This window comes from Natator depressus, chromosome 7, assembly GCF_965152275.1.
Source record: "Natator depressus isolate rNatDep1 chromosome 7, rNatDep2.hap1, whole genome shotgun sequence".
In the NCBI taxonomy this organism is placed as follows: Eukaryota; Metazoa; Chordata; order Testudines; family Cheloniidae; genus Natator; species Natator depressus.
This window is the reverse complement of record NC_134240.1, coordinates 7336392-7363170: the sequence shown is the minus strand read 5'-3', so window position 1 is coordinate 7363170 and position 26779 is coordinate 7336392. Positions and strand designations below refer to the sequence as shown.

General features: G+C 43.2%; 1 protein-coding gene across 1 annotated transcript in view; it reads left to right on the top strand.

Moving 5' to 3' along the window:
* The window catches only part of LRIG1 (leucine rich repeats and immunoglobulin like domains 1), a 126217-nt gene that overhangs the window by 43610 nt on the left and 55828 nt on the right, over positions 1 to 26779 (top strand). Inside the window, exons 2-3 of the mRNA XM_074957436.1 lie at positions 9344 to 9415; positions 15142 to 15216. Of these exons, the coding sequence (XP_074813537.1) occupies positions 9344 to 9415; positions 15142 to 15216 (147 nt within the window). The remainder of the gene's footprint in view (positions 1 to 9343; positions 9416 to 15141; positions 15217 to 26779) is intronic.

Below are 26779 nucleotides of genomic sequence, written 5' to 3'. Positions count from 1 at the left end.
TGTTAGTCTGTATTCGCAAAAAGAAAAGGAGTACTTGTGGCACCTTAGAGACTAACCAATTTATTTGAGCATAAGCTTTCGTGAGCTACAGCTCACTTCATCAGATGCATACTGTGGAAAGTGTAGAAGATCTTTTATACACACAAAGCATAACCACCTAGCAGGGTTATGCTGGGGCTTAGGTCAGCTTAATTATATCACATAGGATGTGAATTTTTTCACGGCCCTGAGCAATGTTAATTAAGCCAACCTAATTCTGTAGTGTAGATGTTTGTAAACCTCGGAGATCCTCAGAAACTTTGCACATAGATTGAAACTTATTTTTATGTTAATGCTAATTCTTTTAAAAAGAAATTTCCTTAAAATGCTTGGGAAATCACTTAATGGGACACTTCTAAAAATAATATCCGTGAAAACAATCCATACTAGTTTGCTTAAGACTGTTAAAACTGAAGGAATTTCGAGATCTTGGGTTCTATACAAATGTGTTTTTACAAACTCTAACGGGGCCTAAAATAACCGGATACTGTCCTTTTAAAGAAACAAAGTGGCATCTAAGAACTTGGTTTTCTTAAATTTAGAAGCACCAACTGTAGTTTGATATTATTTAACAAAAGGGTTTTTTGTCTTTGTAAGTCACTGAACATTTTATTTTCCCCTTCTCTCTGGGAGAATTGATAGCTTTTAGATTCTTTAAAATTTCCAGCCTGCCTCAAGCATTGTGCAAGTTGATCACACAGTTCTGGTGATTGCTTACTGGATTTGCATGCACCAATGTCTTTGCATGCCAGATATGTGCTGTCCTTCTCTTGTGGGTGAAAACAGTTGCACATGCAAAGTGGCAGGGGAAAAACTCAGCCCAAGACTTGTCCCCTAAAGTTGCTTAAATAAGCTGAAGATATTTCATAATTTCTTAAATTGTGAATATCAACTGTGTGTTGAGTTATATTGTAGTACAGTACATTGGATTCCAGCTGTGTTTTTTTATTAGAATTTGAAGATTTTTATTAATAACTGAATATAACTGCAACAGGTATTGCTTCTTTGGTAATCATTCTACATTAATTTCCATTAATCAATATTATTGTTAGTCATTGCTTAGAAAGATTCACAGTGCACTTGTTTGGTAGCTGGATGGCTTCTTATGGTTTGTCTTCACTGAAAGGTTAACTCGTGATTATAACTCAGGCATTGCCCTTAAGTTGACTCACAAAAACCTTCATTCAAGTGTGGTGCATTTAAGTCTAGTTGGTGCATTTAAGCTGCTGTTAAGTCGAGTTGGCCGGCATGAGGGGAGGTATAGGCTAACGCTCAAGTGAGCACAACTTGTCAGCTGCTATATTGAATGCTCTGAGTTGTGGATGCAGGTTAATGCCACTCAGATGCTGCTGGACTTCCAATGTCTTCCCACAATTCCCCAGCTGTTGCCAGTCCTCCATCTCTAGGTACAGCTGGCGTGCTCTTAGCAAAGCATATTGTGCTTGTCATGGCAACAAGCTACTGCTGACCTACTTGTCCCCGCTTCAACCTGCTCTGTATCAGCCTCTTTTTTTTCCGAAATGAGGGTCACATGGATTGCGCTAATGTCAGCGTTTGGCACAGACCAATTTGAATGGAGTGTTGCCAGGCTAACCCCGCTTCCAGCCATGTACCCAGAAAGGGCAGGCAAACTTCGACTGGAAACTCTTTGGGGCAAGGACTATCTTTTTCTGTGTTTCTACAGTGCCCATCACAGTGGGGTCTTGATGTATGACCAGGGCTCCTAGGCTCTACCTTCATACAGTAATTAATAATTCCCTCATAATACACTGCAAAATAATTCATGGAGTGGCTCAATTTACTGCAGTGCTAAGAACCAGAGGATGGATGGCAGCTCGAGTGCTGTTTTGCATGGTGACTGTTCTTACTCGAGGAAGGCTAACATGAAGGAAATAACTTGAGTGCAGACCAGTTGAGTTAACTCTGCAGCAAAGATAAACCCTTAGTATTTTTCCTTCCTGAATAGAGTTTAAAGACTATTATGGGACAAGCCTGAATTTTAGAACAGTGACTTTTCAGAACTGACCTGGCTTACAAAATGCTTAGATGTGGATCAAAATACATCAACATGACATGCTTTGTATAGTAATGCTTATTTATATGAACACAGGAGAATATAGACTCTTGGATGTCATACGATTCATCTACACAGTGTATTTTATTTTAATGCATGGGTCTGGGACTTGACTTGACAGAGGCCATTTGGAAGATTGAAAAACTTTTCAATGACATTGAAAAGTCGATAAAGAAAAACTGCTATATATACACATGACTGTGGAAATTACAACTTTTGAAGGAGCTTGACTTATTTTATCCCTGGAAATGAGGGTGCATAAGGTTGTAATGTAATGATTATTTTAAAAGTTTAGAAGATAGGAATTTCCAGAATGGGTTGGACCAGTGGTCCATATGTTCCAATATCCTTGTCCTGACAGTACAAGACACTTAATCTCTGCTGCAGAAAGCAGTTAAGGAGTAACCTGCCCAGTGGGAAAAAGTTCTTCCTAACCCTCATTTTGTGGAGGATGGCTTGTGTGGCTCCCCTGAGTTACCACTATCTCTAGACACAGATTGGTAAATCTGGTTCAGTTGCAAATCGTCCCATGAAGTGCTGCTGTCAGGATCTGCATGAGTTACAACAGCCTCTAGGCTGCTCTAATTTATGGCAGGGGAGCAAACTGGGTGCTTGGCTTGCCTGGGTTGGGGGGGGCACAAAAGTGGTCTAAAGCTACATTTGAAAAACTCTCCACCCCGCAGTACACCCCCAAGATGTTCTTAGGCCATATCAGCTGTTGACATTTTTGGGGGGCTGGAAAAAGTATTTTTACCCCTCATTATCCCTGCTAGATGGGTAGTAAGTTGAACTTTGAATTTCTCCAGTGAAGGGGATTCCACAGCCCTTTCTGGAATTTGTGAACTGGTTTAAATTCAAGCAGGCTCTGTTCTACAGTTGCTTGTCTTCAGAAACAGGAACATGTTTCCCCTCCCCTCCGTATCCCTCCCCCAAGTAAATCTGCTTCTTCTCCAACCAAGTGTGTGCTGTGCGGTAAAGCATCTGCAAACATTTGGGAATGGGCGGGTGTCTGTTCAATATACTGTGGACTAGGCAGCTATCTTTCAACAGATTAGCAAGAGGAATTTCTATTGCAGGGCTCAATTGTTCAAGGCTCTCCGCTCCTTTTGTGCGTGAACAGTGAAAAGTTGTGTTATGACAACGGTTGACAAAATGTTTAATGAAAGCCGCAGCTGGCAGTAACAAGAGTTCCCAGACATTCTCCCTTCCTCTCCTGCCTGTCACTGCAAGGTGCAGATATAGTTTGGACACAGTGTGCTTCACTGACAGATAAATGGCTTTGACTTACGGATCTGAAACTCTCACCGCACTGAGCAAAATTCTGCTGCCGCTGTGGATTGCACAGGCTGGAAATCATTTGTGTGTTTATTCATTTGTCTGGCAAACAAGCCAATAATTTCTGTTTTGAAAGGAAGGGTTGTTTTTTGCTTTTTGCTTTTGTTTTGGTTTGTACATGTAAGCAGCGTGAACAAAGCACACTATGAATGCTGCTGCATTAGCTCCTTGATTGCCCCTTGGGATGTGTGGAAAGAGAATTTTATATAGCATTCTCCGGCTGAGAAAAGTCATGCAGCTCCTTGGCATTTGGTCTTCCTTTAAAGGAGGCCTTCATTGGTAAAACTGACTTTGGATGTGCAGCATTATGGCACCTAAAGAGCATGGGGGGAGGTTGAGAATCAGGATGTGCACCTGATTATTTAGCCAGGATTCCTCGCCCCAACTCAAATATAAACTGCCGTCTTCTTAATCATGTTTACAAAGTTCAGTGGCCCGCAGTGCCATTTTACAGTCCCAAATAAAGGCAAACACTACTGGATGGTTCAAAGACAACAATGGACAAATACACATAGAATGGCCCCTCCTGCATCAATTGAACATAGTCTCAATTCTTGATCATGCCTACTTTAGTGACAGGTATGGACAAAGTTTACATACCAGCACATCGCTGGATTAGCCGATCAAAGGAAGAAATGAAAAATTTGTAATAGTTAAATCTAAAGCATAACATGATTGCAGAGTACTGCACAAGGTATAAAGCCAAACTAGCTTTAAAAAAAAAAACAAAAACCCAAAAAACTCAGGTTGATCTTTCGATTCCAACAAGAGACTGTCATCCACAAGCTGAATTTTAGTAGCAACCCACTGGCTAATCACACTGGCTGAACTCATTCTCCAGACAATATTCTGGAGTTTGTGGTCACCGGGTTCTGGCTTCTTGGGGGTACATGAAATCATGTAACTGAAGATGATATTCACATAAGGCTACTGTGTCGCAGCTGCAGAGCTCACAGGTAACTTGGCTAGTACTTTAGGGGCATGCTGGGTGCAGATTTTTTCGTAATAAGAAATCTTAAAACATATGGCAGAAGTATTTGCCCAACCCAAGAGCCATTTAGTTATTGCATGGTTCAGGCACGGCATTAGACAAAGGAATTCCTCATGAAAAACAAGCTAACGGCTTGCTCGCTGTCAGCTGTGGTATATTAGAAACTTGATAATTTATACTAATTGGAGAACCGTTTCTCTGGCACGTCTTTCCAGTGTTTCTGATCCTGGCACCCCTATGCCACTCATCTTCTCCTGCTGCTCTGTGTGAAATTGATTTGGAGAGGATCAAAGCCAATGGTGAAGTAACAAACAGTAGCCATGGCTTTTTGTATTTTTTTTTACATTTAAACCAATCTTTAGACTGCACAGAACATTGTCTTCCTTGTCCTTTATTTGCATTCCAGTAGCACCTAGAAGCTTCCTACCAAGATTGGAGCCTCATTGCGCTAGGCACTGTACGAAATGAGACAGTCCCTACCTCAATTTTATTTACAAGACAAGCAAAGGGTGGCAGAGGGAACAGAAGCAGGGAGGAGAAACGGCTTGGTTACACAGCAGGACAGAGCCAAGAACAGAATCCAGGTGTCCTGACTCCTAATGTGGTACCCCTACCTACTTAATCATACTACATTTCTTTAGCATTTGCATGTTCTGACCGAAGTGCCATAGACTCTGTATCAAGGAGCTGAATTCTGGAACAAACCCCCCTTGGGCTATTGGAGCGGCAGACTAGAAAGTCTCTGGCATCTTAACGTAAATTAAAGCAGTGATGATCTTGCTGAAATACAGCTTATGAAAATGACTAGTACAATTGGAACAGGAGCTCCTGTGCTATTCGGCTTGATATATTCCATTTATTTTACGCTGACCCCATATTTTCAGCGTTCGATGGGCTGCAGATTTCTGTATTGATAATGCAGGACTGCACCGAATAGATGGGGTCAGCAGGAAGCGTGAGGTTTGGGTAGGTGCGGTAGGGTGAGTTGAGACTTAAGCACCTAGGCAGGCATGCAAAGGTGGGATAATCGGACATTACGATTAACTGAATGTTTCTGCCAGTGTCCATCAGTGAAATAGTTAATGAAGTTGACATATAACTTGTCCTGTAGATTTCAAAATTTGGCAGCCTAAAGTAATGAACAGGGATGGTTCACATGTATTGTTTCAGGATGTCTGGAGACTCAAGAAGATAGCACTGCATTGATTTACACTTGGTTCCTGTTTTTCAGATTGTATTTCATAGCCTGTGAAAACCAAACAAACAACTCGCCCCTCCCCAACAAATTTAGATATTAGTGCCAAATTCTGCAGCGAGGGGTGGAATCGGTAAATTCCATGGTTCTGGTTGGAATAGGCAAAATACTATCATGACACATGAAGAGCCAGATACTTGTGTGATGGATCTGAGAGTCTTCAGATCTCTGGAACCATAACAAAAATATAAAAAATTACCTTTAGTCACCGTAAACTGTGAGCAAGAGAAGCTTTAACCTGCTGAGATCTTTGCTTTCATGTCGTCATGCTTAAGTGTTTGAAGCACTGATCGAGACAGCAGAAGCTCCTTCCCTTCCCAGGTGTGCAGCGTATCTGAGTTTTTAAAGGCCACGTATACCCACAGGGGGGAGATATTTTGCATTCACGACTAAAGACTAAAATGTTGTGATCACATATTTCAGAATTATCCTTCAGCCATTGTTGGGAAAACAAAATGTGTCACATAGTGAAGATGATGTTTCAGCTAAACAAGAAAGCCTCCGCCTTTCCCATGTGATATTCCTCTGTAATGTTTTCTGCTGCTTTCCTTATCTGTAACATGGAGATGATACTTTCTTGTGTCAGAGGGGTGGTTTGATGTTTGCAGAGAGCTTTGAGATCCTGGCATAGAAGGTACATTGTAAGTGGAAAGTATTATAACATTAATTTTTATGATTTGGTTTCTTTGCGGAATGTGATTGTTGTAATACACAGCGCACCACACCAGCATAATGGTTATAGCATGAAACTATGCTAGCTAGCTGCATTCATGAATTTAGAAGCTGCTTAGCTGCAAAAACAAGTTGATCAGAATTAGGAGGATTGCAGGCTTTGTCCCTGATTCTGTATGCTGTTTTGGGTAGGGGCGCAGGGGTCTGCTCGCATGGAGCAGCTTTCAGGATTGAGCCTTAGTGCATGTCTTGACTGCAGAATTAGCCCAGCCTGTTACTCGGGTGCTGCCCCTAGCCCACCTATCCACACACATCCCTCCCACCTGAGCTTGTGATCTGGCCCACAGGGGTATGAGTCAGAGCCCGAGTTCTACTTTCAGATGGGCTGGTGACTCACCTATTGGAATGAGGATGCAGGCTAAATAACTCCAGTGCTGATAATCTTCCAGTGCCTTCCCACCATCCCCTGCTCCTCCTTCCGTATGCCCCAAAGGCCAGACATGCAACTCACTGGGAAGGAATCATAGAGCAGCTCAGCTTACTGCAAAGCAAAGAACCATGCAGTATGTCCCCAGAAGCCCTAGCACCGCCAGTGAAGACCTGGTAACTCGACTGTGGCTTGGCAGGGTGGACGCTCACCCCTGGTCTAGGCTAATCCAGGCACGCAGACCTCGATGCTGATTATGCAGGCTATCTCTGTAGTGAAGACACACCCTTAGAAACAAATGCTTTACCATGAGTCTATTTCAACCCTTGGATTCTGAAGAATTGATGATAAAGCTCCATAGACCTTTTTTATCTGTATCAGTCTCTAGCTCTGCAATGTCAGATCTTCATCTGCACAAGGTCCTGATGCTGGCCACAGAGGAAGGATAGTCTAGTAGTTAGGGCGCTAGCCCATGGGCAACCTGGGTTTAATTCCTTGCTCTGCCACAGACTTCCTGTGTGACCATGGGCATATCACTTAGCCTCTCTGTGCCACAGTTCTCCATCTATACATTGGGGCTAATGGCACGTCCCTACCTCCAAGGGGGTTGTAAGGATAATATATTGGATTGTGAAGTGCTCCGATAATACAATAATGGGGGCCATATAAATATCTAAGGTAGAAAGAGAGATTCTCATTTATACCAAGCCCTTTATTCTGTCAGGACAGGGTAAAGAGGTCCTTAGTGTACATTGCAATCCACCCCAAGAAGGTTTTCGCTTCGACTACGTTTCTGCTAACCCAGTGGTAGCACCAATAGGAATGTTTCCCCAAAATTCCCTAGTGTAGAACATGCCTCAGACGGCTTTCTTTTTCTGTTCCAGGCCTGTAGGATGTTCTCTGTTGTACACTCCTTTTTGGTTTGTACTCAGGGCGCAGACAAGCTCAAACCTGATTTTGCCTTGTGGTTTTTTTTTTTAAAAAAGTTGTAATATAATCTCTGGACAAATTGCACTTTAATTGTAGTTGTGCTATGAATATGGACTTGGCTTTCAAATGTTACTCTTGGTTTAAACTGTAGTTTGACTTTTATTTAGATAAACGTCATTGAGTTCATTGTGAAATGGATATCTGCGCTAGGCTAGTATTGATTTAAAGGTCTCCTGAGTGTTTTAAAAGACAGTAGGCGCGTACAGGACAGCATATTTTGTTAAAATAGATGCTTATATGATATTTCAGACCTAGATTCTAGTGTAGCTATTAAGGATCTACACTGTGCTGTCAATAGGCATTGTCCTTTTTCACAGCAGGTATTTGCAGAAGATTGCATGTTTCATGTTAGCCAAAGAAGACTTTCGAAGTAGTGCAACTTTTCCATGTGTGAGGGAAAAATTACACCGTTTCCAGAGAGCAGTTGAGCATTCTGAGCAGCTGAATTTTGGGGGGTTTATCTAAACCTAAGCCATCAACCTTTTGGGTCAGATTCAGAGGTGGCATATGGACAGTACAAACTCCAGATCAGTGAGAGGATGTGACCTCGTGCAGAGGAGGCAAAAGGCCTGGGTTGTAGTATGAATAATAGCCTAAAGCAGGCTGTCAAAATGATGTAAAACTAAAGCAGGCCACCTCATATTTGTCTTGCATCTGCGTTCACTTGCTTTTTTCCTGCTACAACCCCAGCTATCTGCCTCTTCCTTTTGTATGTTTTACCAGCATCACCTGCATCACATTAATTAGCCCCCATTTGAGTCTCGCACATTGTTAGTTGATTGGGTTTTAATCAACATTTACTCTACCAGTAAGTCCTCCTTACCTGAATTCCGGCAGGTTTTACCTGTAATGTGGGGTTTGCTAATCATGCAGATGTGGGATGAAAAAACTGAATGGAACTTGGGGTGTTGAGGGTTTCGCAAAGCTATAGAAAAGCTTAGTTCTTTAGAACTGGTGCCGTGTATTTGTTTTCTCACACAATGTTGTTCATTAATTATCCTAGTCTGCCCAAGGGTTATTCACTGCAGTGGCGGTGAGTGTTTGCGCAACCACATTCCCAATAATTTGGCACAATTGTGGATGAAATACATGCAACACCATGTAGTGAGTTCCAGGTCAAAGTCTATGGTAAAAAGGAACCATTCAGACATATTGATGGATGTAGCCTTGTTAGAAAATGTAGAGTACGTACTGAGAAGGAGATTCGCTGATATAATTCACAGGGAAATAACCTGTTTATCTGTGATCAGTAGCTTGGTTCTGAATAACCAGAAAGAAAACAGTAAACTTAAATGTATCCTGTTAAGGCAAATTAACTGCATATATTAATATGAATGGGGGAAAACCTAGGGAATACCTGTATATGTTCTGCTAGGAGAAACAAAGTATTCGGCTTGTTTACTCAGCAGAAAGTTTCTCTTCCCCGTCCACCCAATTTCTTAAGTGCTCTTGTAAAACAGCAGATCATCTCACAATGCAATCTGGAATAATTAAGATGACCCGGTTTTGCTGAGCACAGTGACTGTAGTTTGCTGATCCCACTGTCTCTTATTTTAATAGAAACCTGAGCTACAACAAGTTGACGGAGATCGATCCTTCTGCCTTTGCTGAGCTGCCGAACCTACGGGAAGTGTAAGTATTTTTTCCAAGGCTTTAATTGCATTTTTGCCAGGATGGCTCACGGAGGTTTCCCAAGACACCCCTTAGTTGACTTGCATCAGCAGATCGGACATGGTGTATTTTTCATACTGTACCTGTGTGCTACCTTTTTTTGTAAATCAGTCAATTAGTAGAACACAACATCTCAATTAAACTGGCATGCAGCTATTGGAAATCATTGGTGTTTGCCTCACTCTCTGCTTCATGCATGGCTCTGTGGGAGTAGCTCAGTTAACGCACCTGAGCGCACACACGACTCTTTGCTGAAAGACTATCCCCGTAGCAAGGCAGAACGGACTGAGCTGTGACATCTGATGCCAGCCTAACCCAAATCTCCCAGGAAACAAAGGTGTAGTGTAATGGACAAGAAAGCACTTAACTCTGTCTCTTCCTTCCGCTGGAGTTTGTATTGCTTTTGGAACCAGTACAAATTTTGTTTGCAGTCTGCTTTGAGAACCTAAAACGATGGGTTTTGTTTCATGTTTTTTGGAGGGGTTGGTGAAGGACAGAGTACTAGTAAAAGAGATCCCCTCATCACAGATGATATTATTAGAAGGAATTTCAACCCTGGACTTGCAGGCTCTCATAACTCTGATCTCTGTAAACATTCACTTGTTAATGCCCACGCTGCTGCTCTGATTGTCGGATGTTAATAGCACTTTCATGAGCTTTGACTTGAGGTAGTGAAAAATGAAAGTGACTCAATGTCTTCAGTGGTGGGTTGAGGTAATGGTCTTTCATTAGAATGTTAAATTACTGGCATGCTTGAGGTTTGGTTTCTGTTGGAAAAGCTTCTGATGCCCCCTGGGAAGCTGAGGAAACATTTCCTTTTAGAAATGCCACTGTAGGTATTGTGTGTTTCTTCTTGTCCTTCATCCCTTTTCATTAAGCACTGGCTCTTGTGCCCAATCCTGACGTCCTCAGATGGGCAAAACAATTTACATGAGCTGGAGTCTTGTCTGACTGATGCCTGCAGGATTGGACCCTAAGGATGAACCTGCTACTTCTGCTCCTGCCTAATCTTCTGTGGCCCTCCTGATTACAGAGCAGTCAGTTGGTTATTAAGTAACAGGTTCGTGATCTTAGGTGCAGCAAGAGGAGCTGGAGTGCTCTGAGACAAGCATGATTATTTATAAGAGCAACAATGAGAAAAAGGGAGAGATATAGACCAGCAGAAATGGTTTCTGTATAATACATCTTCCAAGTTCATTAAACTCCGGAAAGCCTTAAATTGCTCATGGTGTAGAGAATAGAACCACAGAGCCAGTCCCACTAGTCTTGTGTCACTGAATGTTACCCTAACACGATAGCGGCTTGGTGGTGGTTTTATACGTGAAAGTACCTGAAGACACATGACCTCAGGGGCTAGCTGGGGGTGTGAAGATTGGAAGCTTGGCACCTCAATTCTTATTGCTTATATTGGGCTCCATTACACTAGGCTCTGTACCAATACAGAGTAAGGGCTTGTCTACACTACATGCCGGATTGGGTATAGATGCAATAAATCGACCGCTGAGCGCTCTCCCGTTGACTCCGGTACTCCACCAGAACGAAAAGCATAAGCGGAGTCTATGGGAGAGCATCAGCTGTCGACTTACCGCAGTGAAGACACCATGGTAAGTAGATCTAGGTACGTCAACTTCAGCTACGCTATTCACGTAGCTGAAGTTGCGTATCTTAGATCGACCCCGCGCGGTAGTGTAGACAAGCCCTAAGAGATTCTCTGCCCTGAAGAGTTTACCACTCAGAAAGGGGGAAGGGGTACAGCACACAAGCAAAGTAAAGGAAGACCCTTCTCATGCTTCAGCCCATCAATAACTGGTCTCTCAGTGAATCAAGACGAGAATTGAGATCTGGGAGCATTACCTCTGATTGAGCCACTTTACTGGGATAGACATAAAGGGGTGTTGCCAAATTAAAAATCACACTGAAGTGAGAGAACTGTTTGCATATTGTTGTTACAAGCCAGTCAGTGCTACAACAGGAGGGCGACAATTGAAACACATTGGAGGAAAATGGGCTAGCGTCTCAATTACATTAAAGCTCCTTTACACCCCTGTGGCAATTTAAAGGGATCCTACAATGGATGTAAATGGGAATTAAGCCCAAATTATGTAAAGTATGTTCATGTGTGCGCCCGTGCACACACAATGTAAATTTTATTTCCAGTTTATTTTGTGTATTTGACTGCACTTTGCAGCTAGTCACTGTAGAGTTGGTCAGTTACTTTTCCCGTTTTGAGTTTTGCCAGCTTTGCTCACAGCCACAGGGGAGAGAGACTTCTTCTCTATCTAAAAAAAAAAAAAAAACTTATTGTAAAACCACACAGTTTGAAAGGGGGAACTCAGGAGGCAGGTGAAGTACATGAAAACGTCCTCAAAAACAACAAGGAGTCCGGTGGCACCTTAAAGACTAACAGATTTATTTGGGCATAAGCTTTCGTGGGTAAAAAAACCACTTCTTCAGATGCATGGAGTGAAAATTACAGATGCAGGCATTATATAATGACACATGAAGAGAAGGGAGTTACCTCACAAGTGAAGAACCAGTGTTGACAGGGCCAATTCAGTCAGTGTGGATGTAGTCCACTCCCAATAATAGATGAGGAAAGCTTCCTGTAACTCTTTTTAAGTGACCAGATTTCTAGTTGGGTTTGTCCTTTACAATACACACAAACACACCAAACTGAACTCACCAGTGTGATTTTTATAGTGGCATGGTGACGACTGTATTGCCTTCCCACCCCCTGGTACTTTTGAAGATTTTAGGAGAATGTTAACGTCTCTTTTGTTTAATGGTCAAACAAGGTGGACCCCGCTTACAGTGCATTTTGAAACAGGTAACCTCCATTGGGGGCGGGGGGGATGTTTTATAGGAAATGACTTCACTATGCATTGGTTTGGCTATGCCACAGATTTCCTATGTGACTTTGTGTGAGTTCTTGCTCTGTGCCTCAGTTTTCCACCTGTAAAATGGGGATAATAATCTTTCCTCCTCCTCCTTCTCATATTAATATGCTGTTGGCATTATCTGGAAGACCATGTGAAATCAAATACCTTGCATAGTATATGAGAAGCCAAAAGAAAGTTCTGTGGTAGATTCATTGTGGAATTCCCCGCCCACACACACACAAATTGGACAAAACCAGGATTAATTTAAATTGCCCTTATCTCTTTCGTCCTCCCATCTTGCACAAAGGATGGCACTGGTCCACTTCTCTTCTACACCTTCTGCTCATTACAAGTTGCTTTGCTCCTTGTGGCTGGCTTCTTATATTTGAGTCCAGGTCACGCGTAGTTTTGAAGCAGCTGCAAGAAAGATTTCTCCCTTCATTCCTTTGGAGGGGGATCTACTTTTTGCCTAGTAGAGTGTGTGGGGGTGTCAGGTATTTGTGTTGTATTATTATTAATTTTCAGCAGGCATCGTAAGGACCCCTCTGCGGGCTTTTGAATCAGAAAGGATTTTTTGCTAAGTGCAGCCGTGCATTGGCCTCTTAACTTCACATTATAGCAGAGTCCTTCAGTCTATCCAGAGGAATAGTTTTATGAGGGGCAGGGTGGGATTGTATAAACAGGAGTCTAGAAAGATGGTAATGAGAGACCCTGTGAAATTCTGCATCATGGAGGGGGCTCCTGGACCCCAGGGGGTGTTAGTCTTGCAATGAGTGCTGCCCCTTGCTCTGTCTTGGCAGTGGCAAGGCTGTAATTGCTTCAGCATGGTCAGGGGGAAGCAAACAAGGTGGCCAAGAAATTAGGTAATTTTCAAGCAGCCAGACAAGCGGCTGTTATAGTAATTAATTGACTAATTCACCGTACAAACAAGGGCTCTTTAAACTGAGGAAGAGCTGGTCACATGACACAGATCTGCTTTCACTCGGAGAAATGCTTCAAATATTAGGCTGTGGAAGAGACATTTCTGTATCCGATTGCTCAGTAGTGCAGTAGTAGCCAAACCTCCTCCTTAATTGTTGTTGGCTCTGCAGAACAATAGCTGATGAGTAATGTTCTTCAGAAAGATTGCAGGTACCCCGATCAGAGCAAATGTTCGCTAGACATGTGACAGATGTGTAAATAGAGTTAGTGACCCATTTTGAATTATTTAAAGTTATTGTATTTAACTTTCTTTTTTAACTGATGGGATTACGGCAACAAAATGGTGGCTTGTGGGCCTTTTTTGAACTACTTGCATGACACTTTTAACATACCATCATGGCTTTTTCTAGGTGTGTCCCTGCAGAGTGGCCTTGTGGACAGAGCACTGACCTAGGTTTCAGGTGACCTGACTTCTATTCCCAGCTCTGGTACTGACTTTCTGGGAGACCTTAGGCGTGTCACTTCCCCCTTCCTGCACCTTCAAGATCCCATCTGTGAAATCAGGATAATGATACTGACCGCCTTTTGGAAAGCGTTGTGAGATCTATGGATGAAAAGTGCTAGATAAGAGTTAATTGTGCTCTTCAGTTTCTAAAACAGTTGAGCCAAGCAGCCAGTATCTTGCTTCCTGCCTGAGAGTAAGAATCAAGGTGACATGTGGTGTGGGGAGGAACTCAATGTTCGTAGCAGAGATGAAGCCTACAGGTGTGATAGGAGAGCTGGCCTGGGAGCCAGGAGATCTAGGATTAATTCCTGGCTCTGCCATGGACTACCGATGTGACCATGAACACATTACTACTCACTGGTAGGACAGCTTGTAGGACTTTGGCCTGTCTGTCTGTCTGTTCCTCCTCTTGGGTGGAGCTTCTCCCATTTATCCTGGAGGTGGCTCTGGTGCTTACACCTGGTCCACACACAGTTTTTATGAATTTAACCAAACTAATTTTTTTATCAAAATGGTTAAAGTGGTACAGCCGCTGCTGTGGTCACAGTCCTGCTGGCAGAAAAGTGCCTTATACTATAGTTTATTCCCCTAAATGTACCGGAATGAGTTATACCAGTATAATCACCAATATAACTGCACCCAAACTAGAGAGCTATATGTAGACTAGTTTTGAACCAGTATAGTTAAAATGGTATAAAAATTGTGTGTAGACGAGCTGTTTGGGGCAGGGGCTTCTCCTACTATGCGTGTGTACCATGGCTAGCACAGTGGGGCACGGATCATAGCTGAGGCCTGTGGGTGCTTGTGCCAGACGAATAAATGCTGCTGATAGTCCTGAGGTTCCATTCCCAGCTGTGCCACAGACTCCATCTCTCCGTGCCTCTGGTTTCCCATCGCAAAATGCGGCTCAGTATACATAACGCACCCTCGGTGTCACACGGTTTAATTTCACCTGTGGCGTGCTTGTGCTCTGCCTCTCATGAAAGGTGCGATAGGTGTGCATATAATTATCCTCCCTCAAGCTTAGCTCCCACTAGCTTCCGTGGAAGCTGAGCTCGAGTGGGGGCCGTGCCATTAAGTGCCAACAGGTTGGTATGGTGTTCCACGAATGCTTTTCAGTGTGGCGGCAGCTCTTGAGTGTGTAACGGGGGGTTTAACCGGACATGCTTTTCGTAGTGACTTTGTGATAGGAACGGCAGATACAGCAAACACCTGAATGTGGAAACGTTTGCCAAATGATCAGACTTGTAGGCGAGTTACGCTTTTGATGACAGGTAATTAGCTGGGTGTTCATACAAAACACCTAACTCAAGCCAGATCAAGCTAGTACATACTTCATTCTGAGCTGCTTGTTTAAACAATTTAATTTCTGTTTGTTCCAGACGACTGAGTAACAATGAGCTGACAGCAATTCCATCCCTGAGATCTCCTTCTTCCCACATCGTCTCCCTCTACCTGTAAGTCATTGCTCCAGCATGCCTGATCTTTTTGCTTTCAGCAGTCGGTTGTCATTTACAGGGTGGTGTAAAGTGTTACTGACAGAATGCCAGTTCCGGTGCCGCCAGCTTTTGCGCTTTTATGTGAGCCTCCTGATACGTGGTGGTTTTACTAAAGCCCAAACTCCTGGAGTCAGGAGAACCTCAGCTCTTATTAAAGCAAATCTCTAGCCTGAGTGATCGCAGAGAAATGCTGGAAGATGTGACCTGAGTGCACCCTAAAGGCTAAAATCCGGAAGGCAAATAAAGAGAAACCAAAATTAATTAATTACTTAATTAAAGAAATCTCATGTGTTTAAGCCGCTCATGATTTTGGGAGGCCTGACTTTTGACCATGGGGATAGCGGTAATACTGCAAGTCAGAGGGCTGTGCAGAGAACTTCCAATTCAGAGGCATGGAAGCATTTCGGGAGCGGTAAACATCATGCAGGATAGTCACAGTCGGTAGTGAGACCGATTTTCAAATAAGGTGGAGCTTTCAGCCCCTGAGTCGCTGGAGAGAGAAGAGTGATGAGTAGGAGCATTCAGAACAGCTGCCTTTTAATGAGCATTTATGTAACTAAACTGGACACTCATCTTCAATTAGCAAACATTGGTATGAAAGTCTGAAATGTAACTTCTCAGGCGTGGAGGTATTTCTCTCTCCCTCTAGTGATGGCTGGGATTACACATCTTAAAGGCTGTATAAAGGGAAACTTAGCCCACTGCTCAAAACCTGCTTCCTGCATTCTGAGTCAACTCTAAAATTTGCCCAGGGGGCGATCCAACCAGCTAAATCAGCAATGAACCCAGCAGCATCCTTCATCAGTGCATTGTGGCTGGCCAGTAGGAACACCTTTGTGTCTTAGGCTTTAACCTTGGGTTTGCCTCACCTGTGTTTACTTTTAAAAAATGAAACAGAATCAGCAGGCAGCACGGAGGGGACTTGGCTTAAAAATGCTGTTAATCATATTGCTGCCTGAGTCCGTAGCTTTGAGTTGTGTGCTGGCAGTGAGCCCTGTGTTCTGAAGGCAAAGCACGCCTGCTGACTGCCCCGTCTCCCTTTTTAAGTTAACTCTTTACAAGGTCAAGAAGGAGCTGTGACGCTTGGCTGAGCACGGACTAGAGAGATGGTATTTTAGAAGGATTGTGGAGCTCTAACACACCCCTACTTTGTAAATGAAGCATGGGGTAACTTGGGTTAGCATTGGTGTAACATTCAAAGGCCAAATGAAAATCTTGGAACGCTAGGGTGAATTAGTTCTCAGAAATATTATTTTATGGAGTCATCCAAAATAGGCAGCTGCCCTTTATCATCTCGACAGAGCCTATGGAGATGCCTCCAATTTACCAGAGGGCTTGATGGCCCAGTTCTGCTCAGCAGCACCAGTGTAAATCTAGACTAATACATTTCATGTGAAGTGGAGCTGCTCTGGATTTCAGTGGCTGTGACTGAGCAGAATTTGACACTGAGACTCTGAGCTTTGGTTGCTATTTCAGAATGTTTCCCTTCCTCCATCCTGACACCTACAGAGGAATTGCTAGACTGGAACCCTCTTAGACTAGTGAGCCATTCTGTCTCTGAGGGTCTGTCTACACTGCAATTAAAAACACATGGCTGGCCTGTGTCAGCTGACCCAGGCTAAGGAGCTGTTTAATTGCGATGTAAATGTTGGGCTCGTGCTGGAGCCCGGGCTCTGGGACCCCATGAGCGATAGCCTGAGCCTCAACTTCTACATGGCAATTAAATCATGGCTTAGCCTGAGCACCTAAGTCAGCTGACACAGGCCAGCCCTGAGTGTTTAATTGGAGTGTAGACAAACCCTGATAAGAGATCACCCCTGTCTGCTGATTGGGGCAGGGAGGAGGGAGGGCGGAGTGAGGGCAGCTGGCTTCAGCAGTGATACTGAGCATGCTCAGTCTGTGTGAGTATGCTTCAGTACAAGCCAAGCAAGAAATCTGGGGGGGCACATGACCCCGCATTCCCCCCGCCCATGCGTCGCCTCTGCCTTCATGCTTCATTAAAAGATCCGGTAATCCCCCTAATCATAGGACTAGATCAAGGGGCCTCAAGAGGTCATCTAGTCCAGTCCCCTGCACTCATGGCAGGACAATTATGGAATACCGATAGCAGAAGTTTATTCCTAACCCTGTCCGTTGGGGGGTTGGTGTATGCCCACAGACATGAAGGTTTATCCCCACCCTCCCTTTTTTTTTTTTAACGTGGATGTTCTCATTATCCATATAGATAGCTAATGCTTTAATCTTTGAAAGTTTTTGGCCTCATTGATATCTTGTGGCCATAAATTCCACAGGTTAATTCTGTGTTGCATAAAAATAATTTCTTCCCATCAGTTGCCTTTCAGTCAGTTTCATTGACTGTTCTTTGCTGTTGTATTAGGAGAGGGTAAATACAAGCACCAGATTTTATCTTCTCTGTGCAATTCATTATTTTCTATTCCTGTATCATGTTCACTTTTTTTTTTTTTTAAAGCGGAGAGTGGGACTCTTTATATTTTAATCTCTGTTCTCATGAAATTCTTTCTAGGCCTCTAATCCTTTATATTGGTCATCTGCGGATCTCTTCTGTTTATTGGACCAGAACTGAACAGAGGGTTTCAGGTGGGGATGGGAGATAACATTATAATGCCATTATAACAAGTTATCAATGTTGTTTCCTATCCTGTCTAAAATATCTGCTCTAGGAATTACTTTGGGGAAGTTCTGTGGCCTGTGTAATACAGGAGGTCAGTCTAAGTGATCACAGTGGTTCTTTCTGGCCTTGGAATCTATGAATCTGTGATTCTGTGAGTTCTGTAAACGCCCTAAGATTTGGGCTTCTTTTTGCCTGTGCTGTATATGGAACAGATATTTTCACTGAGTTGCCCACCTTGACTCTTACAGTTAATGTAGAACCCAGCAATGAGCATGAGCAGTAGCTTCCATTGTGCATGACCTTGCATTTGTAAACACTGGTGTGCATCTCTTCCCCTTCACATTAGCTGCTGTTCTGCCTTTTCCACTAGTGTCGGTACCACTAGGTGATTTTCCCTCCAGGGCCTAAGCAATTGTGAATGCTTTGAAGCAACCTTGCTCTGCTGACAAAAATTACATTTATATTACTTAAAGCAAGTGCAGAATAAAGTGAAACAAGTTGGCTCTGTTCCTGCCCTTCCATTAGGCTGTGTAAAAATATGTAAAGCAGAAGAACTTCCTCCCAGTCTCAATTCAGTTTGAGGAACTTAGCTTGAAATTGGCAGCCACATCTCTCTTTTTTGGCCTGAGGTGAGTTTTTAGTTTTTATTTGAGATATGGTTCCTTTGAAATGTGGATACTAAGATCTAGTATTCAGGTTTAGTGCACTTTTGCACATCCTATGTAGGGGCAAAGCACTCTTCTGTTACCACCAGTCCTGGATCTATAGAGAGACCTTCAGCAAAATGGGTCAGCAATCACTTCTGGTTACTGGAAAAACGAGAAGGGTGCTGGCTTATACCTCAGCAGTTGTGGGTTGAAAGTTTTGCATATAAATTGCCAGCTTTCCTCAGCTGCCAAACATAAATTACTCCCAATAGTTGGAGTTACGCTGCCTCTCTGCAATAAGGATCTTATTGTTTAGTCCGCTTAGGAGAATCCTGCAGGCAATTACATTTCATTTTAAGTTTTTATCACAGGCAATAAATGATCTAAAACTATGTTTAAAATTACCTGTGTTGATTGACATTACTAACAGATTGATTAACCATTAGAATAGATTACCAAGGGAAGAGAGACATTCTCCATCACTTGGAATCTTTAAATGAAAGATATGCTGTAGTTCAACCACAAATTATTGAACTTCATAGAGGAATTACTGGGTTAAATTCATTGGCTGGTGTTCTGTAGGAAGTCAGACTAGATGATCGTAGTGGTCTCTTCTCGCCTTAAAATTGTAAATATATAATTGGGAATGTTGCACAGGTGAAACCCAGAGTGAAAATTCAGAATTAAGATGGTCATTTTGTCCTGTAAGAGAGAAACTGGATTACGCCTCAGTGTGTTGCACAGCAGCATATTCCTTCTTTTAAAGAAAAATAAATATATTCCTGTTTTTTTTAAATGTTTACAAATGTTTGAAGTGTGTTTACCTCAGAAACCTCTCAAGTAGATTGTGCATTGCATCAGTCTAAGTATTTTCCGGAAGCACATGAATGTAATATAAGAGCAATACTGTCATTCTAACAACCCTTTTGAATGGATTAAGCAGCTAATCTGTGCCTCTCTCCCTGCCTGAATTGGGGGGGGAGGGAGGAGGGGCGGGGAGAGGAGAATATAACTACCCTTAACACTGCAACATTGCTAAGAAACTCAGAACTAAAGCAGTGGGTAAAACTGCCCATGGCCAAGAATTTATAAAAGTGACTAATGATTTTGGGTGTCTCCCAGATTTTGGTGCCCAACCCGAGATACTTTTAAAGGGGCCTGATTTCCAGAGGGCGGGTTCAGCGCTTTCTGAAAATCACATTCCTCACGTGTCTCGGATTGAGTACCTGGAATCACTTGTCACCTCTGACAGTCTTGGCCTATGTACTTCGTGGCAGAACTTGAAATCATTAGAATGAACTTTGTATGTGTCTATCCCATCAGTATGTTTTCTCGAAGGACCTCATCCCAAATCTTTTATAGTTTACACAGGCTTGTTAAGTTTATCTGGTTGGTTTCTCACTTGGTACAGGATGGACACCAAGAACAGCTTTCTCTTTCTGTTTTCTTCTGATGTGGACTGTTTCTGCTGGACCTGTTACAGTCTTCTGCCTCAGGAAGGTTTATCTAGGCTGGTACTTGGCATCTTTTAGAAATGTGAGCGTGGGTGAAAACAGGATTAGGTGGGACAGGATAAAAGGACGGAACCCCTTTTTTTACCCTAGCACAGTGGGTCTCAACCTGTTTATCATTGTTGGCTGCATATGCGGCCCACAGAGTGTTACCTGGGCCACAGGTTAAGAACCACAGTGCCTCCCCACCTAATCCTCTACACCAATCCCTATGCCCAGCGCCCTCCACCCAGAGACCCCTTCACAGAATGGGGCCAGGAGTGGAGAGTCGGGCGTGGGGCAGAGACCCTGACCCCGGACCCCACAGTGCGGGGCCAGGGCACAGCCAGGACCCAGAGCCCACTATGCGGCAGCCCACCCACTGTCTGCTGGGACCTTGAGCCTTCTGTTTGTCTGGCAGAGTCAAGCACTGGAAAGTTAGCAAATGCCTGAATTAAGATTGTCCCTTGTGTGTGTGCGCACTATGAAACATTATTCAATCACATAGCTTTTTTTCCCCCACAGGACTTCTATATCATTAATTAAATGTGTAGTTAATTAGTCTTAGGGTAGCCTTAATACTGGCATTGCCTAACTTTTGGCTTTGCAACCCTAAGTTTAATCATAGCATATCTCTCTTTTGTGACAAACCTGAACTTCACCAGCCTATGGAGAGGGCTGTAGTTCACTGAGAACCACCCCAAGGACCTGTGGTGTTCATGTTACCTTGTCCCCATGTGACCTGTGGTATTACATGAAAAGATTTTATTGGCAGGATGATTCTGAAACCATGCTGCAAACCTTCAGGTGTTGCAGGCTGGTAGCAGTGATACAAATAAATCACATGCAACAAATCAGTGATGCCCATAATTGTGGTGGTGAAGATAAATTGTAATATGGTTTAATTATTCATAGAACAGCCAATTCATTTGCCTTGCACTTTGAAAATATCGCCAAAGCAGTTCATCTCCCACAACAGCAGACATAAGGGCCTTGGTAAAGCTTTTAATAGAATAGGGTGGGGGGAGGAGGGGAAATATCTGTGTATGAGTTACCAAATAAAGACAGCACCAGACATTAAGTGCAAACATCTGTTACATTATAACTCCAGAGCCAGAAAAGTCAGCTTTTAGGGCCAGAGTCTGATGTACGTCTGAACTAATTCTGAAATGACATTGGAGTCACTGAGTGCAGAATCTGTCCCGTAATTCCCACCACAGTTCCTAGATTTGAACGTTTGGGAGGTGATGGCAGGATGCACTCATCAGTGTGCTCTTAGCTGTGGAATGCCCTGGCCAATGTTCTGCTGTAACCAAGTATGTTAACTCTCTGGTCCCTGTGTAAGACCTTTTGCCTTAGGCTTCTACCTGATGTTTCTCTGTGTGAGATGATGGGTGCATGGCTGTGTGACGGAGCTAGTTTTTAGCATCGGGGTGAGTCCTTTTGTTGAAGTCACGGGGCCAGGGCAAATGATAGAGAACACAGAACTCCCTGTGGACTAGATACACTGGATGTTGAGACCGATGGTTGAGAACAAAACCATTTTTGCAGTACTGTAGTGCAAAGAAAGAATAGGCAGAATTTTCCCTCAGAAACTCAAAACAGCCTAACAGAATGACCTTAGCAAATAGAAGCCCACCCATTGCCAAGGCTGAAATATCTCATGCTTATTAGCACAGAGGATGATTTTTCTGGAAAGTTCGGATTGGCTGAGAGGAAGAGTGGTCCCATGATTACAGTGCTAATCTGGGCTGAGGGAGGCCCCAAGATCAGTTCCCTCCTCTGCCACAGACTAAGAAGTCTTGTGTGACCTGGGCAAGTCACTTAGTTCCCCCATCTGTACAGTGGGAGTAATAGTATGTGCCTACCTCACAGGGGTGTTGTGAGGTGTTCAGGTAATAGTTATGGGGGGGCCATACGAGTACACATGGATAGCCTGAAAATAAGGGCTTACACAAGTGCAGTAAATGTAGTGTACTACTGTGGTACTGGCTATGGTGGTTGTAGTCATCCTCCGTTGGCTAAGAATCAAGGAGGCTCACAGATTAAATACATTAAAATAACTTTCATTTTTTCCATTGTAACTCATTTAAAACCCTAAATGTCTCGAAACAGAAGTGGGCCGTGACCTGGACCATTCAGCTGTCTGTTGACAAAAATAAAGCTGTTTGAGCTAATCTGGCCCCTTGACTTTGCTCAAAGTAAGCATGGAGGACAAGGAAACCAGAGCAAGGATTTTTTTTGGAGCAAAAGGGTGGAAAACAGGATTAGCTGGTCCATAAGGGACACAGCAGTGCTCTACACTGTGTTGACGAGTGAAGGAACATCACTCAGATTTCTCTGCTGCCAAACTGAGCATAAAACTCTTGAAAAATCAAGTTGCTTTACAGGCTTATTAATGGAAAGATCAATTCATCTTAAATTGTAATTAAACAGAGAGGCCTAATGGAGGGTAAACTATCTTCTGTACCATGGGCAAGATATATCTCGTAAAATAAAGCCCCGAATAAAGGAGGGCAAATAATTGGCAATTAGGATTGGTGGGGGACAAACTAGACCTATGAAATGCCCTGCTTGTTCAAGAGTGTCTCTGAGCACCAAGACAGTCACTAAGGTTCATTGTGAAAAGATTCATAGATTTGTAAGGCCAGAGGGGACCGTTATGACAGTTTGGTCTGACCTCTTGCATAACACAGGCTAGAGAATCTCACCCAATAATTTCTGCATTAAGCCCATAACTTCTGTTTGAGCCAGAGCATATCTTTTAGAAAGACGTCCAGTTTTGATTTAAAGTCTCAGAGGGACGGAGAATCCGCCATGTCCCTTGATAAGCTGTTTAAATGGTTAATTACCCTTGCTGCTAAAAATTGGTGTCTTTATTTCCAGTCTGAATTTGTCTGGCTTCAGCTTCCAGCCTTTGGAATTTGTTATGCCTCTCTTTGCTGGATTAAAGAACCTTTTACTATCAGAAATCTCCATCATGGATTAATTGGAAGGATATTGAAGTATATCTTCCCCCCCACCCCCCAGCTCCTGTTCTCTGTCTGTCTCAGCTGAATACTTAAGAAAGTGGCAAAGGTTATATTAACACCATTTTTACTGCCTGCTGCTCTGCTGTCTTGTCATACAATTTGTAAAATCAAATACTTGTTTCTAATGTCACCTAAAGTTTAGTTGGCCTTCATCCATAGGAGGTGAATATGCACTGCTGCTTTAACAGAAGTGGTGCAAGCAAGCACTGTACTATCCTGTTTGCTGGAGCCAAACCTAATCACTTAATAAAACATTTCCAAAATTCTTTCATTTTATTCAGCTGTTCCGAGTACTTGATGTCACTGAGTGCCTAGCACAACGAGGTCTATGACTAGGCTATGATAATACAAATACTTAATAATAATTGAGGCAAATGATTCTGACACTACTTAGCTTTGCTAGGTAAGGCAAGGAAGGATGGCCTTGTGGTCTAATTCCTGGCTGTGTCACAGTCTCCCAGTGGTGACTGTAGGCAAGTCATTTAATCTCTGTGCCTCAGTTTCCCTCATCTGTGAACAGGGATAACACCATTTCCCTACTTTACGGGGCTCTGTGAAGATAAATGAATTAATGTTTGCGAGATGCGTAGATACTATTGTGATGGAGCTATGTAAGTACTGTGACAAAGTTCCTCCTCTACCTTGGTGGGTCCTGCGCTTATTGGTGGATTTGTTTGGCTACTTTCGTGGCTCAAATCTGCCGTTCACTCAGATAACCTCATCACTGGCCAGCATGGGGAAAAAGAGAAGAACAACCCCCCACAGTCTCTCTTGATCCACCATGTAGGTTGGGGAACAGCTCAGAGACCTCCTCTCTGGTGGAACCCACAGTCCAGGCCAACTCCTCCTATGTCTGACCAGGAGTTGGGAGGTTTGGGGGGAACCCGGGCCCGCCCTCCACTCCGGGTTCCAGCCCAGGGCCCTGTGGAATGCAGCTGTCTAGAGTGCCTCCTGGAACGGCTGTGCGACAGCTACCTGGTGTCTGATAACGTACCTCTCCCTAACTGAAGTGAGGTCCTTTTTAAACCCAGGTGCCCTGATTAGCCAGCCTGTCCTAATTGATTCTAGCATCTTCTTCTTAATTGGCTCCAGGTATCGTAATTAGCCTGCCTGCCTTAACTGGTTCCACCAAGTTCTTGCTTGTTCTGGAACTGCCCCTGTCACCTTACCCAGGGGAAAGAGATCTACTTAATTTGGGACTAATATATCTGCCTTCTGTCACTCTTCTGTAGCCATCTGGCCTGACCCTGTCGTAGTACCTAGATAAATGGAAGACTGGTCTTCCTGTTTTCACTAGATACCACTTAGGGTGTGTCCACACTGCATTGTAAACTTGGGTTGGTGGGACCCGGGCTTGTGGACTCAGTGTTCACAAATCCACGCTGCATTGTAAACCTAGGTTTACAGTTGCTGGACTTTGGACTCGCAGCTGTGTTATCATGTCAATGCTGCACTGCACAAACCTTTTGACTTAGATCTGTGGCTTGACCTGTGTCTACACAGCAAAATGACAGGTCTTGGACCCAAGTATCAGCGGAACTCGGGCTCTGACCCCTCCCCCTAGCAGGTTCCTAGGACCTGGGTCCTGAGTGCTTGCTGACCCGAGTCAAGACTGATTTGTGTGTGGATGGAATTGGGGGTTGGGCTGAGTCAGCACCCATGCTTAGTGTGCAGTGTAGACATACCGTTAGAGGTCTTAGGAGTTGTATATTGTGAGCTCTAACCTTAACTGAAGGGGGAGGGTGGTGAATCTTTAGCAAACATTTATTATTCCAGTTGTTAATTAGCTATTGAGTTAACATACAGACTTTTTAACAGTGTGATTAAACCTCCTTCCCCGCTCCACTGTTCAGCTGTCTCTTGACTCTTGTGAGGACGCCATCCTCCAGTGCACATAAGACGCACGTTTCTTATGGCAAAAATGAAGCAGGAAAAAATGCTTAACCCCCCCCCCCCCTTTGTCTTTATACATCAAAAAGAAGGAAAGAATCCAGCACACAAGCCCAATTTTTTTTGCTCTTTTTGAGTTGTTTCTATCATGGTAGATCCTAGAGCCTTATCGTGGACCAGGACCCCATTATGCTAGGTGCTGTACGAACACAGAACAAAAAGACGTTCCCTGCCTCAAAGAGCTTCCAATCTAAGTGTAAAACAAGAGGCAGCAGGTGGGTACAGACAGATACACGGGAGTTCAAGCGTAACAGATGACACAGACTTTGCCCCCAGAGAGCATACAGTCTAAAGTTAGTCAAATCATGACTCATTAGGCAGTTGTTATGAAGAGTTTGCAATCTGCAAGTCATCTTTCCATGCGTAAAAAAGAATGACCAAATAATTAGAAAGCCAGAATGTGGGGAAAATCTCTGTCAGCTCAGTCTTCATCACTGCCTGCAACTTTGTACTCATAATTAAGAAGTAAAGATAATTTAGATGACAAAGTTCTTTGTATCTGTTAAAAGCCAGAAAAATAACTACTGCTTTCAACTTACTATTACTTATCATTTTCTCAGAATTCCCCCCCCCCCCCCGACATCAGCACTTACTTGTATAGAATCATCTCTCAACAGTTTAAATCCCCGAATTTGCATTTGCTTTGCAACATTAAGATACTTTTACCATGAAAGCATATATTTCTTAGGTAGCTGATTGAATTATATTCAAACTGTTACGTGTACAACAGAGTATTTGCCTGCATTCTCCATTATAGCCTTAACTAAAACTTTAAAGCTCTGGGGTGACAAAATGCCTCCTAACCTATTAAAGGCAGATCAGATTGAAATACAAAATTCTTCCCAACAGAGCAGGTTAAGTAGAGGCTACGTCTCTATCCTCTCTTTTAAACCTTAGACTCAAAGATTGACCATGCGAGACTTACTCCTTAGCAATTTCTGTTTTACAGTGAATTACATTTTCTCAAATGAGAGTACTGGAAAATCATTTAAAACCATTTGATCCTGCTCTTGTAAAAAGCTAGGTCTTTTTGCACTTCGCCTGCCATCCCCATCTAGTTCATTAGAGATTGTAAAATCAGAATTGAATTTTTCATCCATTTTTTTAAATGATGTAATCAGAGTAATTCCCTCATTCTACAGAGGAAAATGTCTTTTCCCACAGGATATGCTTGCCCAGTGATGATGATGGCACCCAGTACTGGACATTTTTGGCAGGTGGAGGAGCTGATTTGACTATGCCAGAGTCCAGGGTTAATCTGAGATCCTAGATGCCAAAAATCAAAACCAGGACTGATAAAAGTATTCCTGACACTCTGGCCTTTATCTTCTCAAATTTAACTCTGGATGGCAGCCTTAAACATGACACGCCATACCAATATAACAAGAAAAGGGACCCATTAGTGCAGGAACTTTTAGAGATTCTGCCTGCATGAAGTGGTAGTTACAAGATCCCATGACTTCTTCAGACGTGAAGTTTGAGGCCATGACTTCTAGGCTCTGGCTCAAAAGGACCAAATGTTGTGTCAAGAACAATGAAGAGGAGTTGAAGATTTTGTTTCTGGCACTGCTTAAAAGTAACACTACAACGGATAAACGAAATCCTTAGAGAATTTACTATTCTCTCATATGGCTTGATTCAAAGCCCATTGAAGTCTGGGTTGGGGGACTGTTTCCATTGTGTTCAATGGGCTTTGGATCAGACCCATGATTTGCATGTGTTGGCAAAGAGTATCCGTATGCCTTCATTGTGATCCTTCTGCGGGCCAGA